This window comes from Xyrauchen texanus, chromosome 35 (genome assembly GCF_025860055.1).
Source record: "Xyrauchen texanus isolate HMW12.3.18 chromosome 35, RBS_HiC_50CHRs, whole genome shotgun sequence".
Classification (NCBI taxonomy): domain Eukaryota; kingdom Metazoa; phylum Chordata; class Actinopteri; order Cypriniformes; family Catostomidae; genus Xyrauchen; species Xyrauchen texanus.
This window is the reverse complement of record NC_068310.1, coordinates 36,704,442-36,731,826: the sequence shown is the minus strand read 5'-3', so window position 1 is coordinate 36,731,826 and position 27,385 is coordinate 36,704,442. Positions and strand designations below refer to the sequence as shown.

The following is a 27,385-nucleotide window of genomic DNA, read 5'->3' as shown; positions in this document are numbered from 1 at the left end:
AATAAAATCCCTCTTTGCATACATTGTAACTCTTCTTTTTGGAAATAAAGGATTTAGTTATCTAAGTAGATAAAAAAAAAAAAAATTATTAAAAGAAATCACCATACCAGTATACATAACGAAGGAAATTGACATGAACTTATTATTATTACTAATATAATATAATATTAGTAATTTAGCAGACAATTTTGTCCAAAGTGCAAATTAAGTACAAATTAAGAGAATAAAGACATCATTATTTTTTTTATTGTTCTGTGGTATGAATGTATTAGTATTACATGTTGAGTATAGTAATATTGTAATGTTTTAAACGTTTTCATATTTAAATATTTAAGCAATGTTAATGATTATTATTATTATTATTATTACATAAATGTGCTGAACGCAGATGCGCACAGCAGTCAACACAACAGCTTCGAGAGGCAAGAGTCAAATCGCGACTGTTGATGTGATTGGATAATCAATCTCCCTTCTCTCACCTTATTGGTTCATTCTAGGCCGTCTAATGCAGCTATAGGGTTTTGTCGCTGTCGGTCAAATCTCCGCCCCGCCCACCAGGAAATCACAGGTTAGTGTGAGCAACGCAGAATGAAAATGTCCTTCCAAACCGGGAGAAAGTGAGTGTGTGCTGTTTTTTTAAATATTTGTATTTAGCCACTTAAGCTGCTTTTAAGTTCCTGCCCTTATGTTTAATGTAAGCATGCATACATTTGTACTCGAGAGGAAACCGTTAACAACTGTTGTGTGTTTTTAGCTAAGCTAATGTGCTGCTTGGTATCTAAGGACATGGACACACAGAGAGGGTCAGTTTATCAGTAAATTTGTATAAATACAAATAGAAAACTTATAAGAAACAGGTTCTGCTCAGGTTCTGTGTCTTTATGTTTATTTTAACTTGCAGACAGTGTTGGGTAAGTTACTCTAAAAAGTAATTAATTACTAACTACTAATTACATATTATACAGTGTAATTAGATTACTGCACTAATGACTAATTTTCTGAAAAGTTTTTGCATTACTTATTACTAATTACTTTATAAAACACTCATTAACCAAGACCAGATGAAAAATACAGGATAGACATGAAACATGAAAAGAATGCTTTAAATTAGAAAACATAGGCCTATATATATATATATATATATTTTTTTTATTTTTTTATTTATTTATTTATTTTTTTTTATTGCTATTTAGATTTTTTTAATTTGATCCCCTTTTCTCCCCAATTTTGGACTGCCCAATTACTGCTTCTTACTAGGTTCTCGTGGTGGCGCGGTTACTCACCTCAATCCGGATGGTGGAGGACATCTCTCATTAGCCTCCTCTTCTGAGGCCGTCAATCCGCGCATTTTATCACGTGGCACGCTGTGCATGACACCGGGGAGACTCGCAGCAGGTGGAGGCTCATGCTACTCTCCACGATCCATGCACAACTCACCACACGCCCCATTGAGAGCGAGAAGCACTAATTGCGACCACAATGAGGTATTGACGCTGACTATCACCCCTGGAGTTGCGAGGTCGAATCCAGGGCATGCTGAGTGACTCCAGCCAGGTCTCCTAAGCAACCAAATTGGCCCGGTTGCTATGGAGGGTAGAGTCACATGGGGTAACCTCCTCGTGGTCTCTATAATGCGTGGTTCTCGCTCTCGGGGGGGGCGTGTGGTGAGTTGTGCATGGATGCCGCTGAGAATAACGTTATGCCTCCACACACACGCTACATCTCTGCGGTAACGCGCTCAACAAGCAACGTGATAAGATGTGCGGATTGAAGGTCTCAGACGTGGAGGCTACAGAGATCGTCCTCCGCCACCCGGATTGAGGTGAGTTACTACGCCACCAAGAGGACATAAAGCACATTGGGAATTGGGCATTCCAAATTGGGGAGAAAATCCCAAAATATAATAAAAAAATAAATAAGGTAAAAACCCGATGTAAAGAGTTCAACGGAAAGGAGGAGGCGAGAACCGGCTTGGCAATATACCATCGTTCCGGGCGGTCGGGGAGACACTTCCCTCCTCCCCTCGCGGACGGCGGTCTTCCTTCGACCCCTCCGCGTTTCTGGGGGATGGCAGGGCTCTCCTCTGCCCCTGGCAGCGGCTCCATCTCTCCAGGCGGTCGGGGAGTCCAGTCCCCACTCGCCTCGCGGACGGCGGCCGTTCACCGCGTCCGGACGGTCGGTCTACTCCCTCCCCCTGGTGGATGGCAGCGGCGCTCCCCTGGGTGGACGGCAGTGTCGGGGACACCGCGACGGGCATCCTTCCTCCTTCCCGGGTTTCGGCACCAGTGTAAAGTGTTCAGTGGAAAGGAGGAGGCGAGAACCAGCTTGGCAATATAAATAATATTTTAATGAGTAACTTAAACAAAAGACAAACACACACATGACGGACATGTCCATAAACAATCTCTCTCTCGTCGCACCACCGTCTGCCATCGGCCTTTATCCCTCTCGGAGGCTTAATTAGCCTGATAAGGGACCTGGTGCATATTTGCATCCATTTGCATATTTTAAACAGTACATAGTTAAAACAATGTCTTTAAAGCCTCCTCTATGCCTTGTTCCTTTTCCAAACCCCTCCAAAAATACTCTTCTGAAGATATTGAGACCAAACATGATATTGAAAGATTAAATATTACGCATGCATTCATTTATACCACCATAGTTCAGTTTGTGTATTGAGGATTGTATGAACAACTGCAAGTTGCATAAACAGTGCTGTGAATAAACATGGAGTGCAGGTGTTGCAGTTGGTGTCCATGTTTGGAGTAAAAGTTTATGTGTAAAGATTTATCTTTGAGGCTTTGCACCTCTGGTCTTAGGATGGGGGGTTTGAGAGGTTGCTAAGCAACTACTCATGGACCAATGAGAAGTCTTTCCTGCCTTGTGAGGGGTGTCTGGTAGTTGTCCGAGCAGCTTATCTGATGGCTGTGCTTGACATTTGTTTGTGTCGGTCCTGCCAGGATCCAATCAAAATGGAGCAACTTTTCTTTGCCTCGAAAGCTAGAGAGTTGCTCTGCCATTAACTGGCTCATGGACTGTCACCTGGTCCGATTGTTCACCACAAAGTGAATATGAGTCACATAAAATTTTGGTGAGATTCGCTGTATGCTGAAACAAATCAAAAGTTGCATGTAAATATGGGGTTTTATGGGCAAGCATTGAGTTTTATATGTGTTGTATTGATGTTCAATGGAATACTTCAGTCTGTTTTTGTAGGCCAAATGTCTAATCTTAACCTTGTGTAAGATATGAACTGTGTTCTGGTCTCTAAGGCAACAAAAACGAAGAACTCTGTGACGCAGCGACGTGCAATGCAAAACTGTGTATCTGGACGAGTGCAGCTGGTCTGCAGGCAGTGTTAAGAGCTGATTAGAGGGCAGAACTGAGTTCCCGTCTATCTTCAGCTGATCCCGGTGTAGTTTGTCGGCATTCGGATGTGGATGCGTTTGTAGGTGGGAGGGGCGGAACTGAGATGTCAATCGGAAGAGCCGAGAGCATGTCCATCATGCAGGCCTTAGCCATGACCGTGGCTGAGATACCGGTCTTTCTCTATTCCAACTTTGGACAGGTGAGCACACCTGCACGCGCTTCTATATACAATCTTTTCACATACACATGCAGTGTAAATAATAGTTTCTTTGTATTAGTATTTGCTTTGTTTGTTTAGCTGGTCAATAAGACAGAGGTCTTAGACTTTTTACAACTTGGGACTAAGATTTTTAGATTTCAAGTTGAACCTTAAATACAGATTGTGTTTAAATTAACCAATATGTCTGTTTTTCTCTTTCTCATTTTCTTTATTTTACACTAATCTTCCAAATCTTTGATCTTCTGTGAAGGAAAGTGCTGTAAGAATAGTTTCATAGTTTGATTTTTATGCTGAACTTTAATTGTAAGACATTTTCTTTTAAGATCACACTACGCCGAAGCATTTTTTAAGGCAGTTTAAGCATCAAATTACTATTAAATTATGGAGGGTCAAACTACTAAAGATTAAATAAATATTGAAATATTTACCCTAAAACCATTTAAATAAATAATGAAATTGTTAAAATCAGTAAATGAATCATTAAATCATGAAACAAATCAATAAATGACCATTGTTTTGATTTTAATTTTTGCACTAGATTGTGTCTATTTTCATTTATATTTTAAGTATTTATTTATACATTTATTATAAGCTTTTTAGTAGTTTGGCCCTCCATAATAATCAACCCAAAGATAATGCTAATATTAAAAAAGCTAGCAAACAATGCTAAAATAAAAAAATTGCATTTATTGATTTATTAATGATACATTTAATAATTGTATTATTTTTTTTTTAAACAATTTCATTATGTATTTAGATTTGAATTTCAAAAATGTATTTAACGATTTCATTTTTAATAGTTTGGCCCTCAATAATAATCAAACCAAATATAATAAAAATATAATATAAATATAAAAATATAAAATAAAATACAAGGGACATTTATTGATTTATTTATAATTTAATGTTTAATGATTTTATATATATAAATATATATATATTATAAACAGTGTATTAAATTATTTCTTTAAACTTGTATTTAATGATTTATTTAGTGATTTAATGATTCATTTAATGATTTTATAGTAAAACAAATTATATATATATATATATAATTATTTATTTAAACATTTAACGATTTCATTTTTGTTTTTTTATCCCTCAATAATAATCAACCCAAAGATAATACTAATATAAAATGAAATACAAGGGACATTTATTGATTTATTTAGTAATTTAATGTTTAATGATTATATATATATATATTTGTTTAAACAATTTATTATGTATTAAATTATTTGTTTAAACTTGTATTTAATGATTTAATTTTTAGTAGTTTGACCCTCAATAATAAAGATAATGCTTAAATAAAAAGCTTGCAAACTAGCGCTAAAATGAAATAAAAAGGGGATTTATTGATTTATTTAGTGAATTAATGTTTTTCTTTTTAAACAATTTCATTATGCCCTGTATTTAATGATTTATTTAAATATTTATTTTATTATTCAATTTGGCCCTCCATATTTAACCGCATTATTACATCATGAATCTGATTTGTATTGCAAATTAAGCTTATTCCATATTCCATGACAACCGTAACTAGGACGTTTGCTTTTGCGAATGAACACATAGTGAAATCAGCAAAATAGTAACTGATACCTCACTGTTTTCTTTCTCTTTCTTTCCCATCTTCCGTACTGACATCGCTCATATCCTATTCCATCTTGTCCTTCGTTGTTTTCCTTTGGTCCTCCCGGTCTCGATCACATGTTCCTCTGTCTCAGTCTATATTCTCTCAGCTGAAGTTGAGCCCCAGTCTGAAGAAGGTGTTGTTCGCCACGGCTCTGGGCAGCGTTGCTCTGGCACTGACCGCACATCAGTTAAAGAGGGGGGCAGGAAGAGGAAACAGGCCGTGGGTAAAGAAGGGCAGAAACCAGTGGGCATTCCGGAACAACTGCGTCGAACCAGCAGACCGGCCTCGCTCAAGAGAGGTGAGAAAAGCGACTGTGTTTAGCCGCTCCAAGATCATGTCCAAAAATGAATGAAAAGTTGTTGAGGGGGGGTGGGGGGGGTGTTCGCTGTCCTTTTCTGCATATCGCGGCACCGTTTTGTGGTCGGTTCTGCATAACGCGGCGGCTCATTTTAACTTATTGCGGCCGACCCACCGGCACGCTCGGTTCTCCCGATGGCCAGTCCGCCCTTGATCGTCCCCAAAATGCGTCGGTCCACCGGGAAAATGCCCGGTATGCCAGATTACCAGTCCAGCCCTGCATATTTCATCTGAAGTATGCTCTTCACTGACACTTTTGTCGACTTGGTTAAAAATTACACTAACTTTTGAAAAAACGTTAATTATGGGAATTACGGGCATTCATTATTGGTGTGGTTGAGATGACGGCACATCTGTGGGACAGTTGTACATTTGGGAAAAATGAATATATGTTATGTGTGCACTGTGTACTTATGTGGTGGCGCGGTTACTCCGGATGGCGTAAGACGAATCTCCGTTGCCTCCGCTTCTGAGACCGCCAATCCGCGCATCTTATCACGTGACTCGTTGTGCATGACGCCGCGGAGACTCACAGCATGTGGAGGCTCATGCTACTCTCCACGATCCACGCACAACTCACCACACGCCCCATTGAGAGCGAGAACCACTTATCATGACCATGAGGAGGCTACCCCATGTGACTCTACCCTCCCTAGCAACCGGGCCAATTTGGTTGCTTAGGAGACCAAGCTGGAGACACTCAGCACGCCCCCTGGATTCGAACTCGTGACCCCAGGGTTGGTAGTCGGCATCAATACCCGCTGAGCTACCCAGACCCCCGTAATTGAGCTGTTTTTAATACTGTACCTTTAAGACTCCTACATGTAAATTACTTCTGTTATCCTGTAGACTTCTTGAAAGGCTATAAATGTCAGTGGAGTGCATTAGTATTGGATCAGTGTTCTTTTGTTTTCTTATTGAAGGTTTGTTTCAGGTGCAGTTCCAGGGCGGCAGATGATGAGTCCCAGCGTTCGCAGTAATGACACACCGAGTGCCGTTTCGTCTCTCGCACCCAGCAAACACTCCAGCTCTTCCCACAGTATCGCCTCTGTAGGAAGATCACATTCTCTCATATAGTTTATTTGTCACCAAACTGTTAAGTGGCGCAAATAACCCCAATTTGTATTGGCTGTGACTTAGATGCGAGTCTCGTCCTCTCCCAACCAATCAGCGAACGCTGGGACGCCGTGGGAGGCGGAGCCAGTAGCTGAAGAGCCTGGAGTTATGGAGGATGCTAATGCAGAGAACCTCTATATCATGGGTAATGTAGTTTAAATACTGTGATGGACCATATCTGGTGCTGCACAGCAAAAACAAAATCTTTTGATGGGTTTGTTAATTTAATTTAATGTATTGATTTATTTTAGGGAGAGAATTGTTATATAGTACACAGTACTAGCAGTACACTAATATTGCATGTGCAACACAGCCATAGACTCCACTAGTGTCGAGTTATTTGCAGCTGATGGTGGGATGTTTTTATCTGTTGCTCCTGCAGGTATGGAGCTGTTTGAGGAAGCTCTTCGTAAGTGGGAACAGGCTTTAAACATCAGAGACAGATCCCACTCCAGTGCCTCGAGCAGTCTCGTCCCACAAGGGTCGGAACTTGCGGAGCGTCAGACTGTAAATATCACTTCTAAACAATCTGCTGTGCTCTAGTGCTGAAGTTATAATTATTTACATTTATTTAAAATAAAAATATTATTATAATAATATTAATCGTATCTATTTTATTAATTTAATTAAATGTAAATATTTTATATATTAAGTTTAGTTATATAAGATTGTTACAGCCTGAAAAATTACATTAAATTAAATTAAATAACATTTAGTTAATCCTATTGATTTTAATAATTTTGTTACATTTATATATTTTAAATAGTAAGTCAATATTATTTAATTTGATTTTGTCAACTGTGATTTTTACGGAAGAGGATTAGGGCCAAGCAATAATAAAAAAAATAAAGCCATCTCGAGATTAAAGTCATTATAATACGAGATTAAACTCGTTAAATTTCGAGAAAAAAAGTCGAAATACAATCTTGAGAATAAACTCATTAAATATCGAATAAACTCATTAAATATCGAATAAACTCATTAAATATCGAGAATAAAGTCGTTGTGTTTCGAGAAAAAACTCGTTAAGTTTAATCTCGCATTATAATGACTTTATTCTCGATATTTAATGAGTTTATTCTCAAGATTGTATTTCGACTTTTTTCTCGAAATTTAACGAGTTTAATCTCGCATTATAATGACTTTAATCTCGAGATGGTTTTATTTTTTTATTATTGCTTGGCCCTAATCCTCTTCCGTAGATTTTTACAGCCTGAACTGTTAAATTTAATTTCATTTTAAAATACAAATATAAATAAAATGTTGTTAATTTTATTGATTTTATTAATGCACTTTAATTTAAAAAAAAAATTATATATTAAGTTAAAATTAGCTTAAATGATTTAACTGTGATTGTTACAATTACAAAAATAAAATACAATTAATAAAAAAAAATTAATGTTTTTTTTTTTTTTTTTCATAAAAAAATATTTTTACAGACTGAACTGTTAAATTAAAATATTCAGGCTGTAAAAATATGATTATAATTTTTTTTATTAATTTAATTAAATGATATTAATTTACTTATTTTATTTTACTGTCATTGTTGTAGCCTGAATTGCAGAATCATCGGTTTGCAGAGAAGCTGGAAACTCTTCTGCACAGAGCGTATCATCTGCAGGAGGACTTCGGCAGCACCATACCACCTGACAGTCTGCTCGCTGACCTGGGTAACACAAACACACAAGCACAGGCTTATTCTGTAAGTGTGCTGTTTGTAGCATTTCGATGAATGTGTGTGTGCAGAGAGTGAAGGGACGATGATTCTGCCTCCCCTTGGAAGCTCTCATCCAATCCAAGATGATGATGCCACGACAGTCAAGTCAGACGACTCCTTTTTCTCTGCAGCTGAGGTCAGGACACACGCACACAGATGCATTTTCATGTGTGGTCACTTGAGACTCTAAATGTTGGGAAATGATGTTGCTTTTCTCTTTGCATCTGCAGTTGTTTGATACATATTCTCCAGATGACACGTTTCATCACCTGAAGCCTGCAGCTCTGTATGAAGAGGCTCTGAGTTTAGTTAGAGATGGAGGTGTGGCCTGCAGGTCACTGAGGTAGTGTATACTACACTCTTCATCACAATATGCTAAGTCCTAGACGCTGCATACTAATACTATAAACCCTGCATACTAACAACCGACAAACTGTAAACTGTCACCCTAAATCCTACGCAATTCATACTGACACATTAAACCTTCACACTGCATAATAATACCCAAATACTACACACTGCATACTAACACCCTAAATACTATGCGTACTAAAACACTAAACCGGCACACTGTATACTAACTCCCTAAATACTAAACTATGCGTACTAAAACACTAAACCTGCACACTGTATACTAACACCCTAAATACTAAACTATGCGTACTAAAACACTAAACCTGCACACTGTATACTAACACCCTAAATACTAAACTATGCGTACTAAAACACTAAACCTGCACACTGTATACTAACACCCTAAATACTAAACCTGCACACTGTATACTAACACCCTAAATACTAAACTATGCGTACTAAAACACTAAACCTGCACACTGTATACTAGCACCCTAAATACTAAACCTGCACACTGTATACTAACACCCTAAATACTAAACTATGCGTACTAAAACACTAAACCTGCACACTGTATACTAACTCCCTAAATACTAAACTATGCGTACTAAAACACTAAACCTGCACACTGTATACTAACACCCTAAATACTAAACTATGCGTACTAAAACACTAAACTTGCACACTGTATACTAACACCCTAAATACTAAACTATGCATACGAAAACACTAAACCTGCACACTGTATACTAACACCCTAAATACTAAACTATGCGTACTAAAACACTAAACTTGCACACTGTATACTAACACCCTAAATACTAAACTATGCGTACTAAAACACTAAACCTGCACACTGTATACTAACACCCTAAATACTAAACTATGCATATTAAAACACTAAACCTCCACACGCTGTATACTAACACCCTAAATACTAAACCTGCACACTGTATACTAACACCCTAAATACTAAACTATGCGTACTAAAACACTAAACCTGCACACTGTATACTAACACCCTAAATACTAAACTATGCGTACTAAAACACTAAACCTGCACACTGTATACTAACACCCTAAATACTAAACTATGCGTACTAAAACACTAAACCTGCACACTGTATACTAACACCCTAAATACTAAACTATGCGTACTAAAACACTAAACCTGCACACTGTATACTAACACCCTAAATACTAAACTATGCGTACTAAAACACTAAACCTGCACACTGTATACTAACACCCTAAATACTAAACTATGCGTACTAAAACACTAAACCTGCACACTGTATACTAACACCCTAAATACTAAACTATGCGTACTAAAACACTAAACCTGCACACTGTATACTAACACCCTAAATACTAAACTATGCGTACTAAAACACTAAACTTGCACACTGTATACTAACACCCTAAATACTAAACTATGCATACTGAAAACACTAAACCTGCACACTGTATACTAACACCCTAAATACTAAACTATGCGTACTAAAACACTAAACTTGCACACTGTATACTAACACCCTAAATACTAAACTATGCGTACTAAAACACTAAACCTGCACACTGTATACTAACACCCTAAATACTAAACTATGCATATTAAAACACTAAACCTCCACACGCTGTATACTAACACCCTAAATACTAAACCTGCACACTGTATACTAACACCCTAAATACTAAACTATGCGTACTAAAACACTAAACCTGCACACTGTATACTAACACCCTAAATACTAAACTATGCGTACTAAAACACTAAACCTGCACACTGTATACTAACACCCTAAATACTAAACTATGCTTACTAAAACACTAAACCTGCACACTGTATACTAACACCCTAAATACTAAACTATGCGTACTAAAACACTAAACCTGCACACTGTATACTAACACCCTAAATACTAAACTATGCGTACTAAAACACTAAACCTGCACACTGTATACTAACACCCTAAATACTAAACTATGCGTACTAAAACACTAAACCTGCACACTGTATACTAACACCCTAAATACTAAACTATGCGTACTAAAACACTAAACCTGCACACTGTATACTAACACCCTAAATACTAAACTATGCGTACTAAAACACTAAACCTGCACACTGTATACTAACACCCTAAATACTAAACTATGCATACGAAAACACTAAACTTGCACACTGTATACTAACACCCTAAATACTAAACTATGCATACGAAAACACTAAACCTGCACACTGTATACTAACACCCTAAATACTAAACTATGCGTACTAAAACACTAAACTTGCACACTGTATACTAACACCCTAAATACTAAACTATGCGTACTAAAACACTAAACCTCCACACGCTGTATACTAACACCCTAAATACTAAACCTGCACACTGTATACTAACACCCTAAATACTAAACTATGCGTACTAAAACACTAAACCTGCACACTGTATACTAACACCCTAAATACTAAACTATGCGTACTAAAACACTAAACCTGCACACTGTATACTAACACCCTAAATACTAAACTATGCGTACTAAAACACTAAACCTGCACACTGTATACTAACACCCTAAATACTAAACTATGCGTACTAAAACACTAAACCTGCACACTGTATACTAACACCCTAAATACTAAACTATGCGTACTAAAACACTAAACCTGCACACTGTATACTAACACCCTAAATACTAAACTATGCGTACTAAAACACTAAACCTGCACACTGTATACTAACACCCTAAATACTAAACTATGCGTACTAAAACACTAAACCTGCACACTGTATACTAACACCCTAAATACTAAACTATGCATACTAAAACACTAAACCTGCACACTGTATACTAACACCCTAAATACTAAACTATGCGTACTAAAACACTAAACCTGCACACTGTATACTAACACCCTAAATACTAAACTATGCGTACTAAAACACTAAACCTGCACACTGTATACTAACACCCTAAATACTAAACCTGCACACTGTATACTAACACCCTAAATACTAAACTATGCATATTAAAACACTAATCCTCCACACGCTGTATACTAACACCCTAAATACTAAACCTGCACACTGTATACTAACACCCTAAATACTAAACTATGCATATTAAAACACTAATCCTCCACACGCTGTATACTAACACCCTAAATACTAAACCTCCACACGCTGTATACTAACTCCCTGAATATCACACTGTGCATACTAAAACGCTAAACCTCCACAAGCTATACTGACACACTAAATAATATAGATGTATACAAACACTCCATACTAGTTCTTTAAACCCTACATATAATATTCTGAAACCCTAAACACAATAAGACCCTAGAGTTTATTCCACTACATTTACTCTGATTCTATTATGAGATGGGACTAACTGTTCCACAGCACAGTCATTATTTTCACACATTCTCCTGTGGGATTTGAGGATTTCCTGTGTTGCTCAGGCAACAACACTAGATGGGAAAACGGTTGATTTGAACCCAGTAACACACTCCAGTGTCATTATTTTGCCTCTTCAGGACAGAGCTCTTGGAGTGTTACAGCGATCAGGACTTCCTGGCTAAACTACACTGTGTTCGACAGGCCTTCCAGGTCAGCTCGCATCATAGCACACAAACACACCGATATGCACATGGGAAAAGAGCTGTTGCTGAGCTGTGTGTGTGTGTCTGTAGGTGCTGTTGTTGGATGAGACACACAGAATGTTCTTTATGGAGACGGGAAGCAGATGATCTCTGGACTCATGGCCAAAGCTAACAAGGTGCATTAAAACGATTTAAAACACTCGGATAAAGATGTATCTCTTAAAGACAACATGCATCATTTGATGAAATGTAACTTCTGTAATGTGGTATATTTCTGAGTGAAATAGAAAATATTCACTGGGAAATAATGGGCCGTGATATTATTGGTTAGCATTATTTCCCCCGCCCACATGGCCTTGGTTACATCAGCACAAATCAAACAAACAGGCGGCCTGGGTAGCTCAGCAAGTAAAGACGCTGACTACCACCCCTGGAGTCGTTAGTTTGACTCCAGGGCTTGCTGAGTGACTCCAGTCAGGTCTCCTAAGTAACCAAACTGGCCCGGTTGCTAGGGAGGGTAGAGTCACATGATGTAACCTCCTCGTGGTCGCTATAATGTGGTTCTCGCTCTTGGTGGGGCGTGTGGTGAGTTGTGCGTGGATGCCGCGGAGAATAGTGTGAAGCCTCCACATGTGATACGTCTCCGCGGTAACGCACTCAACAAGCCACGTGATAAGATGCGCGGATTGATGGTCTCAGATGCGGAGGCCTTTTGTTCGTTCGTGAGAGTCACTACGTCACCACGAGGACTTAGTGCGCGTTGGGAATTCCAAATTAGGGGAGAAAATAACAACAACAATAAAATCTTCGATTGAGAAATTTGACATATTGATGAAACAACAAAAACATAATTTTTTATTCGTCGTATTTTGCTTTCATGTGTGTTTAGAGTCCGAAGGCATTTCTGGAGAGTTATGAAGACATGTTGCAGTACACCCAGAGAGAAGAGACGTGGCCGGTAACCAAGATGGAACTGGAGGGGCGAGGGGTGAGTCTCAACTGTCCATCAGTCATTCCTTTTTTGTCCATAAAGGGATAATTCACACTTTAAAAGACATTTCTGTCATCATTCTCTTACCCTCATGTTGTTACACACCCGTATTATTATTTTTTTTCATTGAATTCTATGTCAACGTCTACTAGGGCTTTCGGGCTACAAAAAAGACTAAAAGCACCATAAAAGAGTCCATATGGCTTGTGCGCTAAATTTCAAGTTTTTTGAAGCCACGTGATTGAAGGAAGGAACGGACTGAAATTGATGGACTAGTCATTGTGTTCCAGGTGGTCTGTATGAACTTCTTCGACATTGTGCTGGACTTCATCCTAATGGATGCGTTTGAAGACCTGGAAAGCCCTCCGTCCTCTGTGGTTGCTGTCCTGCGGAACCGATGGCTCTCCGACAGCTTTAAAGAGACGGTACGCCAACACTAAGGCTCAGATCACGTTAGAACCAAAAATGGTTTAAGAGACTGACGTCACAGAGGAACACACAGGGAAATATTTGTTCTGTAGTTCTTAAGAAACCAACCTTTGCACTGGTGTTTAATCTCTCAACTTAAAATTCTTGTATTTCTTGCCTTATAAATTTTGCATTACATCTTGCATTAACCAACATTTTATGGAGTTTTGCGTTCCTTGCCAGAGTCGCAGCTTGCTCACTGGGGTAATAAATACAATTTATTATTTAATCATTTATTTTTATACACAATTAACAATCATACTTAATCAAACTACACAACGCTGACTAAGGGTACGTTTACACGACAACAATGTACTAAAAACTGCAAAGTTTTACCTTTGTTTTTCACATACATATGATAACATCGTCAAAACCATCTCCGTTCACACGGATTCATGTAAAATGACTAAAAACGCTGTATTATGCATGCCAGGCCAGTAGTTGGCGATGTCACTTTGTAAAGAAACACTACGTGCCTGCGCACATGAGCATTCTTCCACAGAGCGGTGAATACAAACAATGAAGATGGAAAAAGCATCGAGCAAATTTGTCTGGACGGACGATGAGGTGGCTTTATTACTACAATTACTTTGTTGGGTCAGTAAACTCAAAATCTTGAGCAGCACAAACACAGTCCTGTAGTCCGGCATTGTAGTATTGAATGTCTTACGCGCATGCCTATGGACTGAACATGTTATACGCGTGCGCGTGACAATCGTTTTCACAAATTCACATTTTTGTATGTTTACACGGAGACGATCACGACATAATTTTCAAAAATGTGCACTTCGAAACCTGTTTTCAAAAGTTTGCGTTTTCAGGCCCCAAAACGCCATTGTCATGTAAACAAACAGCCAAACGCATAAACAGTTTTCAGTTTTTAGATGAAACCGTTGTTGTGTGAACGGCCCCTAATGGTGTGTTCACATACAATGCAAAGAAAATTTTTGTCCGCTGGATTATAAATGTGTATTTAAACTCGCGTTCGCGCGAGTAACGCGAACCCGCGAGTAGTCCCCCTTCTCTTCCGGAAAAGGACAGGAGGCGGGGCTTCTACGACTTGGTTCATAGTAAATTTCAACCAATAGCTGGAATCAAGTAGACGCGCATATTTTCAGAACGTACCGGGTCGTCCAACTTCCTCGCTCACTTTCCTCTTAAGCGATGTCTTTATTCGTCCGGTCTCTGTACATATATGACGTTTTGTCATACAATTCCGGATGCCCACACACACCGCTACAATAATTTTTTCATCTACTACGTCAGTATGTCAGTGACATCCGGTCAATCTCAATGCTGATAGACTTTCGCGACAATGTGTCGTGCGGAATACGCGAATGTAGCGATTTTGCGCTTTCAAGTCTCGGAATTCGCATCTTTGCATTGACTTTGTATGTGAGCTGTTGTGTGTGTTGTGTAAAGCACTATATAGAATAAAAATGACTTGTTGACTTTCATATTTATATTTCAGCTTTTCAGGTCTTATCTTAACATAAATGCAAAAGTGATGGTATTTTGTGAAAAGTTCAGATTCTAAGCTTTCCAATAGAACCACACATGAGTTACTTGTGTATCCAGGGACTTTTATTTTGTATTCATAAACTTATTACACACTCCTGGCCTGGCCCATTGACCCGTTACCGACCCAGAATCTGAAACACTGACCAGAAGAACCTATAATAAAAAAAGAGGGTTCTTAGAAGAACCTATTTGAAGAACTTACATTTTTTCAACAGTGCATATTAATAATAAAGTCTAAATATAAATTGAGATACTTTTGAACTATTGATCACGTGTCATTATTTTGTTCAAGCTTTTTGATTTCTGATCTGTCCTTCCCCGTCTCTCGCTTCCTCAGGCATTGGCAACAGCGTGTTGGTCTGTACTAAAAGCCAAAAGGAGACTACTAATGGTGAGTGTGAACGACACAACACGGGATTAGATCTACAATTAGAACATGCACAGAAATACAGACGTGTCTACAATCAGAACGTGCATTTATGTGCGTTTCTACAACTTTGGAAATCCGGTGAAATCCTGTTGAAACATTTTTTACAGTCTCATTAGTTTATTTAATTTGTCCACTAACAATGTCCATCAGTGCATGTACATGCATCACGAATTATGTGCGGGAAATTACGCTGATGGAAAAACATTTTTAACATGAAATGAAATGGTAAATGGTCTGCACTTATATAGCGCTTTTTTAACTTTAGCGGTATTCAAAGCGCTTTACACTGTGACTCATTCACACACCAATGACGGCAGAGCTGCTATGTAAGGCGCTAGCCTGCTATTGGGGGCAACTTGGGGTTCAGTGTTTTGCCCAAGGACACTTCGGCATGTGGAGTCGTGTGGGTCGGGAATCAAACCACCAACCCTGAGATTAGTGGACAACCCGCTCTACCACCTGAGCCACAGTTGCCCCGAATTAACATTTTAACTTTGTATTTTAATATATAAATTGGCTTATTCCTTTGTCATGCTAAAGGTGCGTACACACTGCCAGCGGCTTTGTCGCTGCAGGTCGCCAGTGGCTGGTGGTGAAGTCGCTAGTGGGCGTTCCCACTACTGGTTGCCTAGTAACGTTTATAAATGACATTCACGGATGTCATTCCATTGCTCTTGACAGCGAATCTCTTTTCTTGCCGCTAAAAACAAACATTTTGGAGGGAAAAGACTAAATATAAATGGAATCAGTACATAAAATGCTTTATATCAAAGATGAATGAGAAACAAGGCGTGCTGTTTGCCAGAGCGGCTGTTTATCTGCGGCGAAAACGCAAACGCCGGTCTGTCTTGGTCCACAAAATCCCCGCGATCTCAGATGCACCTTTCCACGCAGTATTTTTCTTAAAAATGTCCTTGTACGTGGGAAGAGACATATCATAGAGCACTGGAAAATTGCTAACAGCAAGAATTAGCCTTTCATCCATCTTTCCGTTACTGCAGGAGCTGAGAGAGAGAGAGAGAGAGAGAGAGGAGGATCACGTGAGCTCTCCCGTCTTCTCTCCTATTGGCTGTCGCTTCTGTTAGTCGCTCTTCATTTGAATAAAGCTGAACTTGTCTCAACTTTGTCGCGTCGCTGGACATGCCCACATCTAGTCACCAATGGTCGCGACAGCTCGTGTCGACGGAAGTCGCTGTGCTCTCATTGAAAATGAATGGGATGGAGTCGCTGTCGCGCGCGATGTCGCTGGCAGTGTGTACGCACCTTAAGGCTAATTACATACAGTAGTTAGCATTTTATGTACAGTTTACTAAATACAAAAGTTTTACATTTTAAGTCTTTTTTTTAAATGTATGGAAATAATTTTCACACAATAAATATTGAAATGGTTCATGTTTATTTCCCTCTTTGTTTAAATGATCATAAATGTAGTTATTTGTATATTTATAGTTCATTTTATTAGTTTTATATTTATAAGACTGCATCTGGGACGAGGCTAAAACGGCAAAATATGCGCATGAAAGGCATTTGAAAAGTACCAAATATAAAAACGTTTCCAAGACTGTTTTAACGAGACAACGAGAAGATAAATTCGTTTGCATAAAAATCTACATCTGGGAGATGAAAGTGCCTGAAGTTGAAGTATGAAAACCACTAATTGTCCTTTTGTCTGATCAGAGCTCTTTGTGATTGTTGCTCAGGTTCCAGACGGTTTTATCGCTCATTTTTATGCTATCTCTGAGCATGTGAGTCCAGTTTTGGCTTTCGGGTTTCTGGGTCCCAGACAGCACCTGAGTGAGGTGTGCACCATATTCAAGGTAAGACACACGGCACAAATATAAACATCCTGGATATCATTTTTGGAGATCAGCCCATAATCGCACGCTAATTGTATCTCTGACACACCGATGCCCGCCATTAGATCAAAACCCGGCCTGAGATTCGCAGTTTCTCCTGGGAGCGTTCTTGGCTGATACCAGAAATTGCAGACGCCCTGTGGCTGGAAACCGAAAAACGAAAATACCTTCAATGACTTCAGAAGTTATTGTAATTTTATAAAAAGGTTTAAAGGCGAAGTGTGTCATTTCTGCGCCACTAGCGTCACCCAAGGGATCTGCAAATAAAAGCACTGTTTTCAAACAGGTTTCCCTAACATTTACCCCATCTCACATTGGTCGGATTGACTGAGAGTCCCGCCCCCAAACAAATAACATATTTTAAACATTGAATATGTTCATTTCAGTGCTATTGTGTGTCTCCTTTGATTTCCACAGCAACAGATTGTGCAGTATCTTACGGACATGTTTGACCACGATAAGGTGCGCTTCACCTCGGTCCCATCGCTGGCCGAAGACATCCTCAGTTTGTCCCACAGACGAGCGGACATCCTGGTTGGTTACCTGGGCATCGACACTCTACCTGATACCAATGGAGCTCTCCCCAAGAGCCCGTGCCAAGCCAACACCGGGCATCCAGAACTGGGCGAACAGCTCAACTGAGGTTTCAGAGCAGTTCAACACAGTTCTATAATACCTGTACTTGGATGATGCCCACACTAATCCGTTTCCTCTCATCCACACTGGAACGCCGTTTTCCTCCATCGCTCTCCGTATCCGCATACTTTGGAAAACAATGACATTGTGAAACTGAAAACGGAGGTTTCAAACTTAAATGGATTAGTGTGGGCGTGGCCTTAATTACTTAGACTGCATTTATTCATCACCTCAGACCAATCAACGCGACTATGAGGACTTCATAGGACATAGACGCTCCTGCTTCGACCTCGTTTCTTTACATGTTTAGAGAGATTAACGACTACCACGAGGTCATCGGAGGCTATTTGCTTGTACTCATTTTCGTTTGCCACCGAATGCCCAGTGCTGCTATTTAGAAATCGGACTGGCGTCCAGAATGACGGCCGGTTTGTACAGCTCAAAATCACTGATGCTTTGTAAACCGATCCTGTCTGGAACCGTCTTGACTTGAAGGTACCAGGCGGCACGAACGGCAGACTTTTAGCCAAACTTGCAGCCTCGTTTGGAGTTGCTGCTCTTGAATTGTACCCACAACACATCAACGGATGCCTCTTACGTCTGAACACAGGCCTTCAGATTATTGTGCATGAACTTGTGTCATTAAGCATTTATGCTCGTGTTAATGGCCAAATAAAGTCTTGCACTGAATCATGAGTTGCACTGAACACGTTATCTGGAGGGGGTGAATGGAGACGGTTTTTGCTCTGTGTGTATTTTAGTGTGAATTACTGAACAGAGACAAGCTTTGGTCTAGATGAGGGTGAATCTTACAAAAGAAAAAGTTCAGGGCATATTTCACCCCAAAATCAAAAGCAAGAAAAAAATATGTTGCTTAAAGAACATGAAGCCAATTTTAGGACCATTTCTTTTCTTTTTTTTTTGCATTGTGACATACATTTTTTAATTATTAATAGTTTCAATTATTTTCATTGTGACATTTTTCAATTCAAGCACATTAAATCCTCACTATCGTAATAAAATAAATTAATTAATAATAATATTTTTTTAATATATATATATATATATATATATATATATATATATATATATACGTATTTATTTTTCATTTATTTGGTATAATTGAATATATGTATATATACATTTTAATGTATTTATTTATATATATATATATATATATACACACATTTTAATTAATATATATATATATATATATATATATATATATATATATATTAATTAATTAAAATGTGTGTGTGTGTATGTATATGTGTGTGTATATATATATATATATTCAATTATACTAAATTAATGAATAAATAATAAATGTGTGTGTGTGTGTGTGTATATATATATATATATATTTCAAAAATATTTTTTTCAATTATACTAAATAAATGAATAAATAAATAATATATGTATTTTTTTATAATTTTTTATTTTATTTTTTAATTTATTCATTTATTTAGTATAATTGAAAAAAAATATATATATATATATGTATGTATTATTTATTCATTCATTTATATAGTATAACTGAATATTGCTGTATTGTGAAAAAAATTATAATTATTTCTCCTATTTAAATTGTAAAGTATTTTTATTGATTTTGGTATTATATAGTGTTGGTGTAATTTTGCATTATTGTAATTATTTTACTGTAATGTCAAAAATGTACTGTTTTATACTAATAAGATTCACCATTGAGAATAAATTGGAAATTCAAACGTAAACATCTGGAAGCGTAACGTAAGTTTGATAAATGGTCATTAAAATAATGTCAGAATGCAAATAGGATTCCTAAAAATAGGCTTCAAATTCTTACAGAATATACAATTAGATAATATATTTATTTCTTTAGATTTTTGGGTGAAATGTGTCCTGGACATGTTTACGTCAGATTGACCGTATAACTTGTGCAGAGGATGTAAAGGCTTTGTGAGAAGGTTTAAGAGAGCGAAACACACAGGAAGTGCATCATAGAGGGAAACTGAGTTCAGTTGTGTCCGCTGAGAGCTCGTGCAACTGTTGTGGTTTGTGCTGTTGGTATTCTCACACTCACATTATATCAGTGTTTATCAGAGCAGAATCTTAGTTAAATATGACCTGGACATTTTCTGATACGTTTCAAGAGAATTAGCCATTTGTATGTATTATCATTTTTGAAGATATATATATATATATATATATATATATATATATATATATATATATATATATATATATATATATTCATTACAGTGAATCACCAGTCAAGCTAGCTTCATACGTATCACAACAACAACAATCTAGACTGCCTCTGTGGCACATTTTCGATTACCAGAAAGAAATATTTTCAACTCTGTTTGCAGAAAAGTTATGAAATTTTGCACACAGCGAGAAGACAGTCTGAACTGATACCACGGCAAATTTGGAGTCTGTAACTAGAACCCTTTAGCGCCACCAACGGGTCACATTTTCATTCATGTTCACGCTAATAACCATTTAGAATTTTAAGGAAACACGTTTTTTGAGCCGGAAGGCAAAGCTCTCTATCTTCCGGTCAATTTTTGTTCCTACCCTTACCTATGGTCATGAAGGCTGGGTCATGACGGAAAGAACTAGGTCACGAGTACAAGCGGCCGAAATGGGCTTCCTCAGAAGGGTGGCGGGCTTCTCCCTTAGAGATAGGGTGAGGAGCTCAGTCATCCGTGAGGAGCTCGGAGTAGAGCCGCTGCTCCTTGCGTCGAAAGGAGTCAGTTGAGGTGGTTTGGGCATCTGGTAAGGATGCCCCCTGGCCGCCTCCCTAGGGAGGTGTTTCAGGCACGTCCAGCTGGGTGGAGGTCTCGGGGAAGACCCAGGATTAGGTGGAGAGATTACATCTCCACACTGGCCTGGGAACGCCTCGGGGTCCCGCAGTCAGAGCTGGTTAATGTGGCTCAGGATAGGGAAGTTTGGGGCCCCCTGCTGGAGCAGCTGCCCCCGTGACCCGACTTCGGATAAGCTGTTGAAGATGGATGGATGGAAGTTTTTGTCCGATTTCCACCCAAATTGTTTTAAAACGATCGTGAGATAGAGCTACGCAAACGTATTACTTTTACTTTTCGATGTTTGAAATCGTTCCTGAGAAATGGCTTCAAGAATCTCCGAATCTCCGCAACACTTTGATAGATTGTGACAAAACTTGGTATGTGTCATCGCCTTGATGCCTTGAGGTCACCTGTAGCGTTTCGCCACACTGCCCCCTACTGGTCAGGAGATAGCAAAAACGGCTTTTTTGGCTTATAACTCTTGAACGCTTTGGCCAAAAATGATAAATCTCTTTTCAGTGAATTCAGTGAAACATTCAGAGTGAAACGATACCGAATTTTCCCATGTCTGCCATTTTGGGCGTCGGCCATTTTTTATTTTGTCGCAAAATGCTGTATTTTATGAACGCATTGGCATATCGTTACGAAACTTTGTATGTGTCATCAGGACCATGTCCTGAAGGTGCCTGAGAAGTTTGGGTCCAGCGCCACCTAGTGCTGGAAAAAAGGATTTTTATTACATTTGTGAGCTTGTAACTTTTAATGGCGTTGGTCTATTTTCACAGGATGGGTCTTGTTAAGTTTGGGAGGACTTGCCGAGTGCAACGATATCATATTGGCTATGGTTCGCTTTATGGCCTGTTACCGCTTTGAATATAGTTACGAAACTACTTTAGCGAATTGCTTCAAAGACGTTTGTCCAATCGGAAACCACCAAAATAAGAAGCGTCATTAGTACATTTCTCAAGCGGAAAGAGAACACGGCACAATTTGTCTCGTAAATCCCCAAAACAGGCCGATGAATTTTAAAAGTGGTCTCTGCTTTTACGCAAATTTATGTAACTCTTAAGTAAAATTACATATTTTCACCAAACTTGACATTATATACAATATACATTCTTGTATAAGGGCTCAACCTGAGAACACACAGAAAAAGTTGTTGGGTTTGGCCATTTGGTGGTGCTATAACAGGGAACAATATGAAAGTGGCTCTAAATATAGAAACATCGGTCCGATTAATTAAAACAACTCCCACAAAGACACACAGTGTCTTTGTGGGAGTTGCCATCATTGATTATGAGGACAGTTGCATATATTGAGAAACATGGCAGCCATTGGCCAACCATCAACAAATTTGACATTGAGCACACCAACATGGACTAGAGGCTGTTTAACTCCCTAAATTGGATTAAACTAAATATTGCATAGATGTCTATAAATGTATTGCATATAACTCTATGGAAGAAAAAAATGACTTTGAAAATGTTTTTTCTGGTAATCGAAAATGTGCCACGGATGCAGTCTAGATCTTTTATTGTAATTAATCTGAAAAAACTGCATTTTCACAAAACTAACCAGAATATTAGAGATTATTTTATGACTTACTGTCATTGCATTTTTTTCTTTTGTTCGTTTTTACAAACCAATGGACGAGTCAAACATTTGTTTAGCATGAGTTTAACCCACAACATTCCCTTTAAAATTAAAACAAACACCAAAGCGCAGCAGCTAGCGTCCTGCGGGTTAACTTATCTTCTGATTGGTCAATTACACCATCATTTTAAATGTAATTACTGTTGCAATGACAGCATTAAGCAACGCTCGCGCTAAAACGTTAGTAAAAAAATACTCCGAATTCTGATTATTTTATACTGAATGTGCATGAAATGTAAACGTCTATCCTCAAAATTATACAGCCTTAGCAAAACATGACCTTAAAAGCTGCACTCAAAAAAAACAAAATAACATTTTAGCCAATTTTTAAGATTTGCTATTTCAATTTCATAACAGCTTTCCATCAAATTGAATTGTGTAATTTTTAACAAAATGAAATGAATAAAACGTATAATATTTTTTATTTTATTTTTTTTGTTAAATATTACACCATTCAATTGTTATATGAAATGCGTATATCTTAAAAAAAAAAAAAAAAAAAGATTTTAATAAAAAAAATTGTTATGGGTGTGACAATGTTACTTAATATTATTCAGGAGGAATTTGAGAAATTAGGAATTACAATAGTAAGTCAAATATTTTTTTCCTCCCAATATTGACCATTTGATATCGTGAAGATGTCTGTGTTGGCTGTCTTGCACTTTATTTGCAAAAAAAAAAAAAGAAGAAGAAGAAGAAATACACACGTTCATTTTCTCTATTTTTAATGAAAGACAGATCCGTTACATTTCTTTCGTTTTTTTGGTTACTACATTTAATTTCAGATGTATAATTTGTACGTACATAATGAAAAAGTATTTAAAATGTACTGGTGCTAAAAAAAAAAATTAAAAAAAAATGTCCTGGTGCAAATGTGAATTGTTGGGTTTTACGAGTTTAAAGGGGAGAAAATTATGACCATTGTTAAATATAATGTATAATTTTAACTTTGAATGCAATTGGACAATGAAAAGCAGGGTGACGAGTTATCTTGTTCCTCCGCTATTATTGATGTACTATATTTTTAATTGAGTTACACACAAGCACACACGAGATATTTACCCTTCTTAAATTGAAATGTGTTTATGCAACCTAAATGTATTCAAAAGAAATTTGAAGCAAAGACATTATTCATGATAAACTTGGCAAACACGTCCTTATTCCAATGATTGTTATTAATAATTGTTCAATTTTAGGTGCACAATCTTGGTTATTCAATCATAATCTTTGTTTGTTTTTCTACAAAATCTGATGATAACTTTATTTTCAGTGTTCTTGTGTGAAATGAAGTCATATCTGAAATGCATATGTGTGCCTGCTTAGCTAAAACTAATATATAGATGACACCTGTACCTACTAAATAGGTTGTACAAGATTGTATTTTGCCGATTCATTACTGGTAACTAATGTACATGGCAAAGCATGGTTGTGTTTTAATACAGCTGGGACATTATAATGTTTTAGGCAGAATCGGATGGCCAAAGTAAATGAACCAGGAAAGGTGGAAAAGCAAGACTGACTTTCTTTTAAATCTTGTCTTGGTGTGTGTATTTGTGTTCTTTAAATGCGTTTGGTGTGCATGTTTTTGTTTTTGTCTACTGTTCCTAAAAATGACACGTTTCAATCATTGCACTGCTTTATTATTGAAAACTGTATCGTCATTTTGCCTTCCCTAGCTAACATAAATGTTCTTTTTATCTGACTGTTTTAAAATGTCATTCATATTCATGTGTTATTAATGTCTGACCCCCCCCTTAAACTAACTCAAAATGACCTTTGACCCCAAGCTGAAGTAATTCCCAGATAAATTCTATTTTAACCATCTAGCAAAGCTGCAGTATTTTGATAAACGTTTTAATTTGCAAGTGTAGTATTTAACTGTATTATTCTTGCAATATAATCTATAATTTTATATATGATTAGGCAGAATAAAATCATGCTTACACATTATACAACTTTGTTTATTTTCATTTTAAATAAAAAAAATCCTTGATTTTCAATGTGCGCTCAGACTTTGGAACCCACTGTTTTTGTTTATATATATATATATATATATCTATCTTTAATTTCTGTAGTTTATTTTATTTAATACATTATATTATTTGTACAGTGAACCTGATTAATGTTCTATTTGTTATATTTTTCATCATGTTTTTAATTTTAATCATATATAAATAATGTTAAGTTCATGTCAAGGGCGTAGGATACGCAGTGGACGTGTCTCCGTCATTTTTAATAAAACCAAAGTTCACCCCCCTCACTTTTTCACAGGGCAAATGTGTTTACGCTGTGTCTCATAGAGCAAATGTCTAAATGCAGAAGTTAAATTCCAGAATCCAGAATCGGTCTGTCTTCGCCGGCCAAAGGTGGTCAGCGCAGACCACAACGATCTGCCCAGGTCTGTCGGTCCTGGGCGAGTCCCATCCAATTGTGTCCCAGATCTTGTCGTAGCGAGTCGCGCCATCGTGTTGCAGGGCGCCCGCGTGGCCGCTTGATGTCGATCGGCAACCAGACGGTGACTTCGCGTGTCCATCTTTCGTCCGTCCGCCGCATCAGGTGCCCAGCCCAGCGCTTCTTGGCCTTGTTGGCCAGGTCCACCCTGGTCATGGCCCGCAGCTGCTCGTTGCGGACGTGGTCAATCCTTTTAACCCCGACCATGTTGCGCTCCATTGCGCGTTCAGTCACGGCCAGCTTTTGTCACGGCCAGCTTTTGTCAGTCGGCCGCCGTCATTGCCCAGGTCTCGGCCCCGTAGAGCATGGCCGGCAGGACGGTGCTGTTGAATAGGGCGGCCCTGATGTCCGGGTCGATGGCTCTGTTAGTGGCCGTCTTGGCAATTGAGCCAAAGCTGACCCAGGCGGCTCGGCGTCGTCGTGCCAGTTCTCGACCAATCTTGTGGTCGGTAGTCAGCTCCTGGCCCAATTAGATGTATCTATCGACTTGCTGGAGCTGGTGCTGGCCGACATGAAGGGTAGTGTCGGCCACCTGGTCGTTGCGCATCCACTTGGTTTTGGCCAGATTGATTTTGAGGCCGCACCGAGCGCCAGCCTGGTTGAGCTGGTCGAGCCGCTGCTGTACATCGACTGCCGAGCAGCCTATCAGCACGATGTCGTCGGCAAAGCGCAGGTGATTGAGCCAGCGGCCGTTGATCTTGATGCCGACCTCGTCCCAGTTGAGCTGCCGGAAAATTTGCTCGAGGCAGGCGGTGAAAAGCTTGGGCGAGATGGTGTCGCCCTGCTTGACCCCGCGGCCGACCTCGATGTTAAGCGGCCGGTCGAACAGGGTGATGGTAGTGGCGCAGTTGCTGTTCAGCTCCTGCAGCAGGGCCACATGCTCGTCCCCGATGCCTTGTTGTTGGAGGGCGAGCAGCACGGCGTTGATCTCGACCGAGTCGAAGGCCTTCTCGTAGTCGACGAAGGCCAGGACCAGCGGCATCTTATACTCCCTGGCCCGCTCGAGCAGCTGGTTCAGTACCTGCACATGGTCCATGGTGCTAAAGCCAGATCTGAATCCGGCCTGCTCGACGGGCTGCTGTTCGTCCAGCTGCTTGGCCAACCGGTTGAGCAGCACCTTGGTGAAGATCTTATATACGGCCGACAGCAGTGTGATCGGCCGGTAGTTACTGAGCAGCTCGCGGTCGCCCTTCTTGAACAGCAGTACTGTCTTGGCCGTCTTCCACTGTTTGGGGATTTGGCATTGTGCCATGTAGCTGCTGAATCGGGCTGCCATGGCTGTCCAAAGTGAGTGGCCGCCGGCCTTAAGCAGGTCGATCTCAACGTCCGCCTGTGCCTGCTCGACTGCATGTCGGACCTCACTTTCCAGCACTGGCAGGATGGGTGGCAGCTGGTCGAGCTGAAGGTTAGGTGGGGGGACGGGGACCTTGCTGGCGAACAGGTCACTGTAGAATCGCCTGCACTCGGCCTCAATACCGGACCGAGTCCTGGTCGTCCGCCCGTCGGCCGTCTTCAGTGCTGGTATCTGGCCGCGCTGCTGCTGCATCGCCCGCCTGCACTTTTTCAGGCTCTTGCGGCTCTCGGCTGTCGCCAGCAGGCGCCTCTGTCTGTACTGGTCGAGGTCGGTCTTGAGCTGCTGCCGAATCTGCTTGCACAGCAGGCCGTACTCGACGTGTGTGGGTCCGTCAGCGCGCATCTGCCGCCGCCTCTGCATCAGGGACTTGGTGGCGTCCGAAATTCGGCTGGCCCGGCTGTTGGTCGGCACTGTAGCTGCATCGCGGCTTGACTTGAGCAGGCCTATAAAGTGGTCGTAGTCCTGGTCAATGTCGGCTTCAAGCTGGGCCCAGTTGGTGTGGTCGATCAGAGTGTGGAAGACGGCTAGGTCAGTGGTGGCCGGCTGCTTTGCCCTGTTGCTGGCTGCCAGTGTGCGCTTTTCGGTCCTGCCGTCGATGACCAGCTTGGCCCTTACCGGCCGATGGTCGCTGCCCGTGTCAAAGAACTTGCGGCCGATGACAGCGACGTCCTGCAGGATGCGGCGGTGGCTGCAGAGGACGTAGTCGATCTCGTTGGTTGTTTCTCCATTGGGAGACATCCATGTCCATCGGCGGTCGGGGCGCTTCTTGAACAGACTGTTGCCGATGAACAGCCGGTTGGTCTCGGCCATTGCAACCAGTCGCTCGCCCGGTCCGTTCCTGTTGCCGCTGCCGAACGGGC

The 27,385-nt window shown here is 39.5% G+C and overlaps 1 protein-coding gene across 1 annotated transcript; it reads left to right on the top strand.

The window, feature by feature from the left end:
* The first annotated feature begins 563 nt into the window (after positions 1-563).
* On the top strand, positions 564-19,276 carry LOC127628689 (mitoguardin 2-like). The gene is given in 18 exon segments (XM_052105482.1): positions 564-617; positions 3,273-3,568; positions 5,314-5,418; positions 5,421-5,520; positions 6,514-6,629; positions 6,720-6,840; positions 7,078-7,202; positions 8,248-8,365; positions 8,442-8,548; positions 8,643-8,755; positions 12,311-12,383; positions 12,467-12,506; positions 12,509-12,552; positions 13,266-13,364; positions 13,658-13,792; positions 15,694-15,747; positions 17,487-17,603; positions 18,060-19,276. Coding segments are annotated over 17 exon segments (1,788 nt in total). The 5' UTR covers positions 564-617; positions 3,273-3,472; the 3' UTR covers positions 18,285-19,276.
* Positions 19,277-27,385: the final 8,109 nt, after the last annotated feature.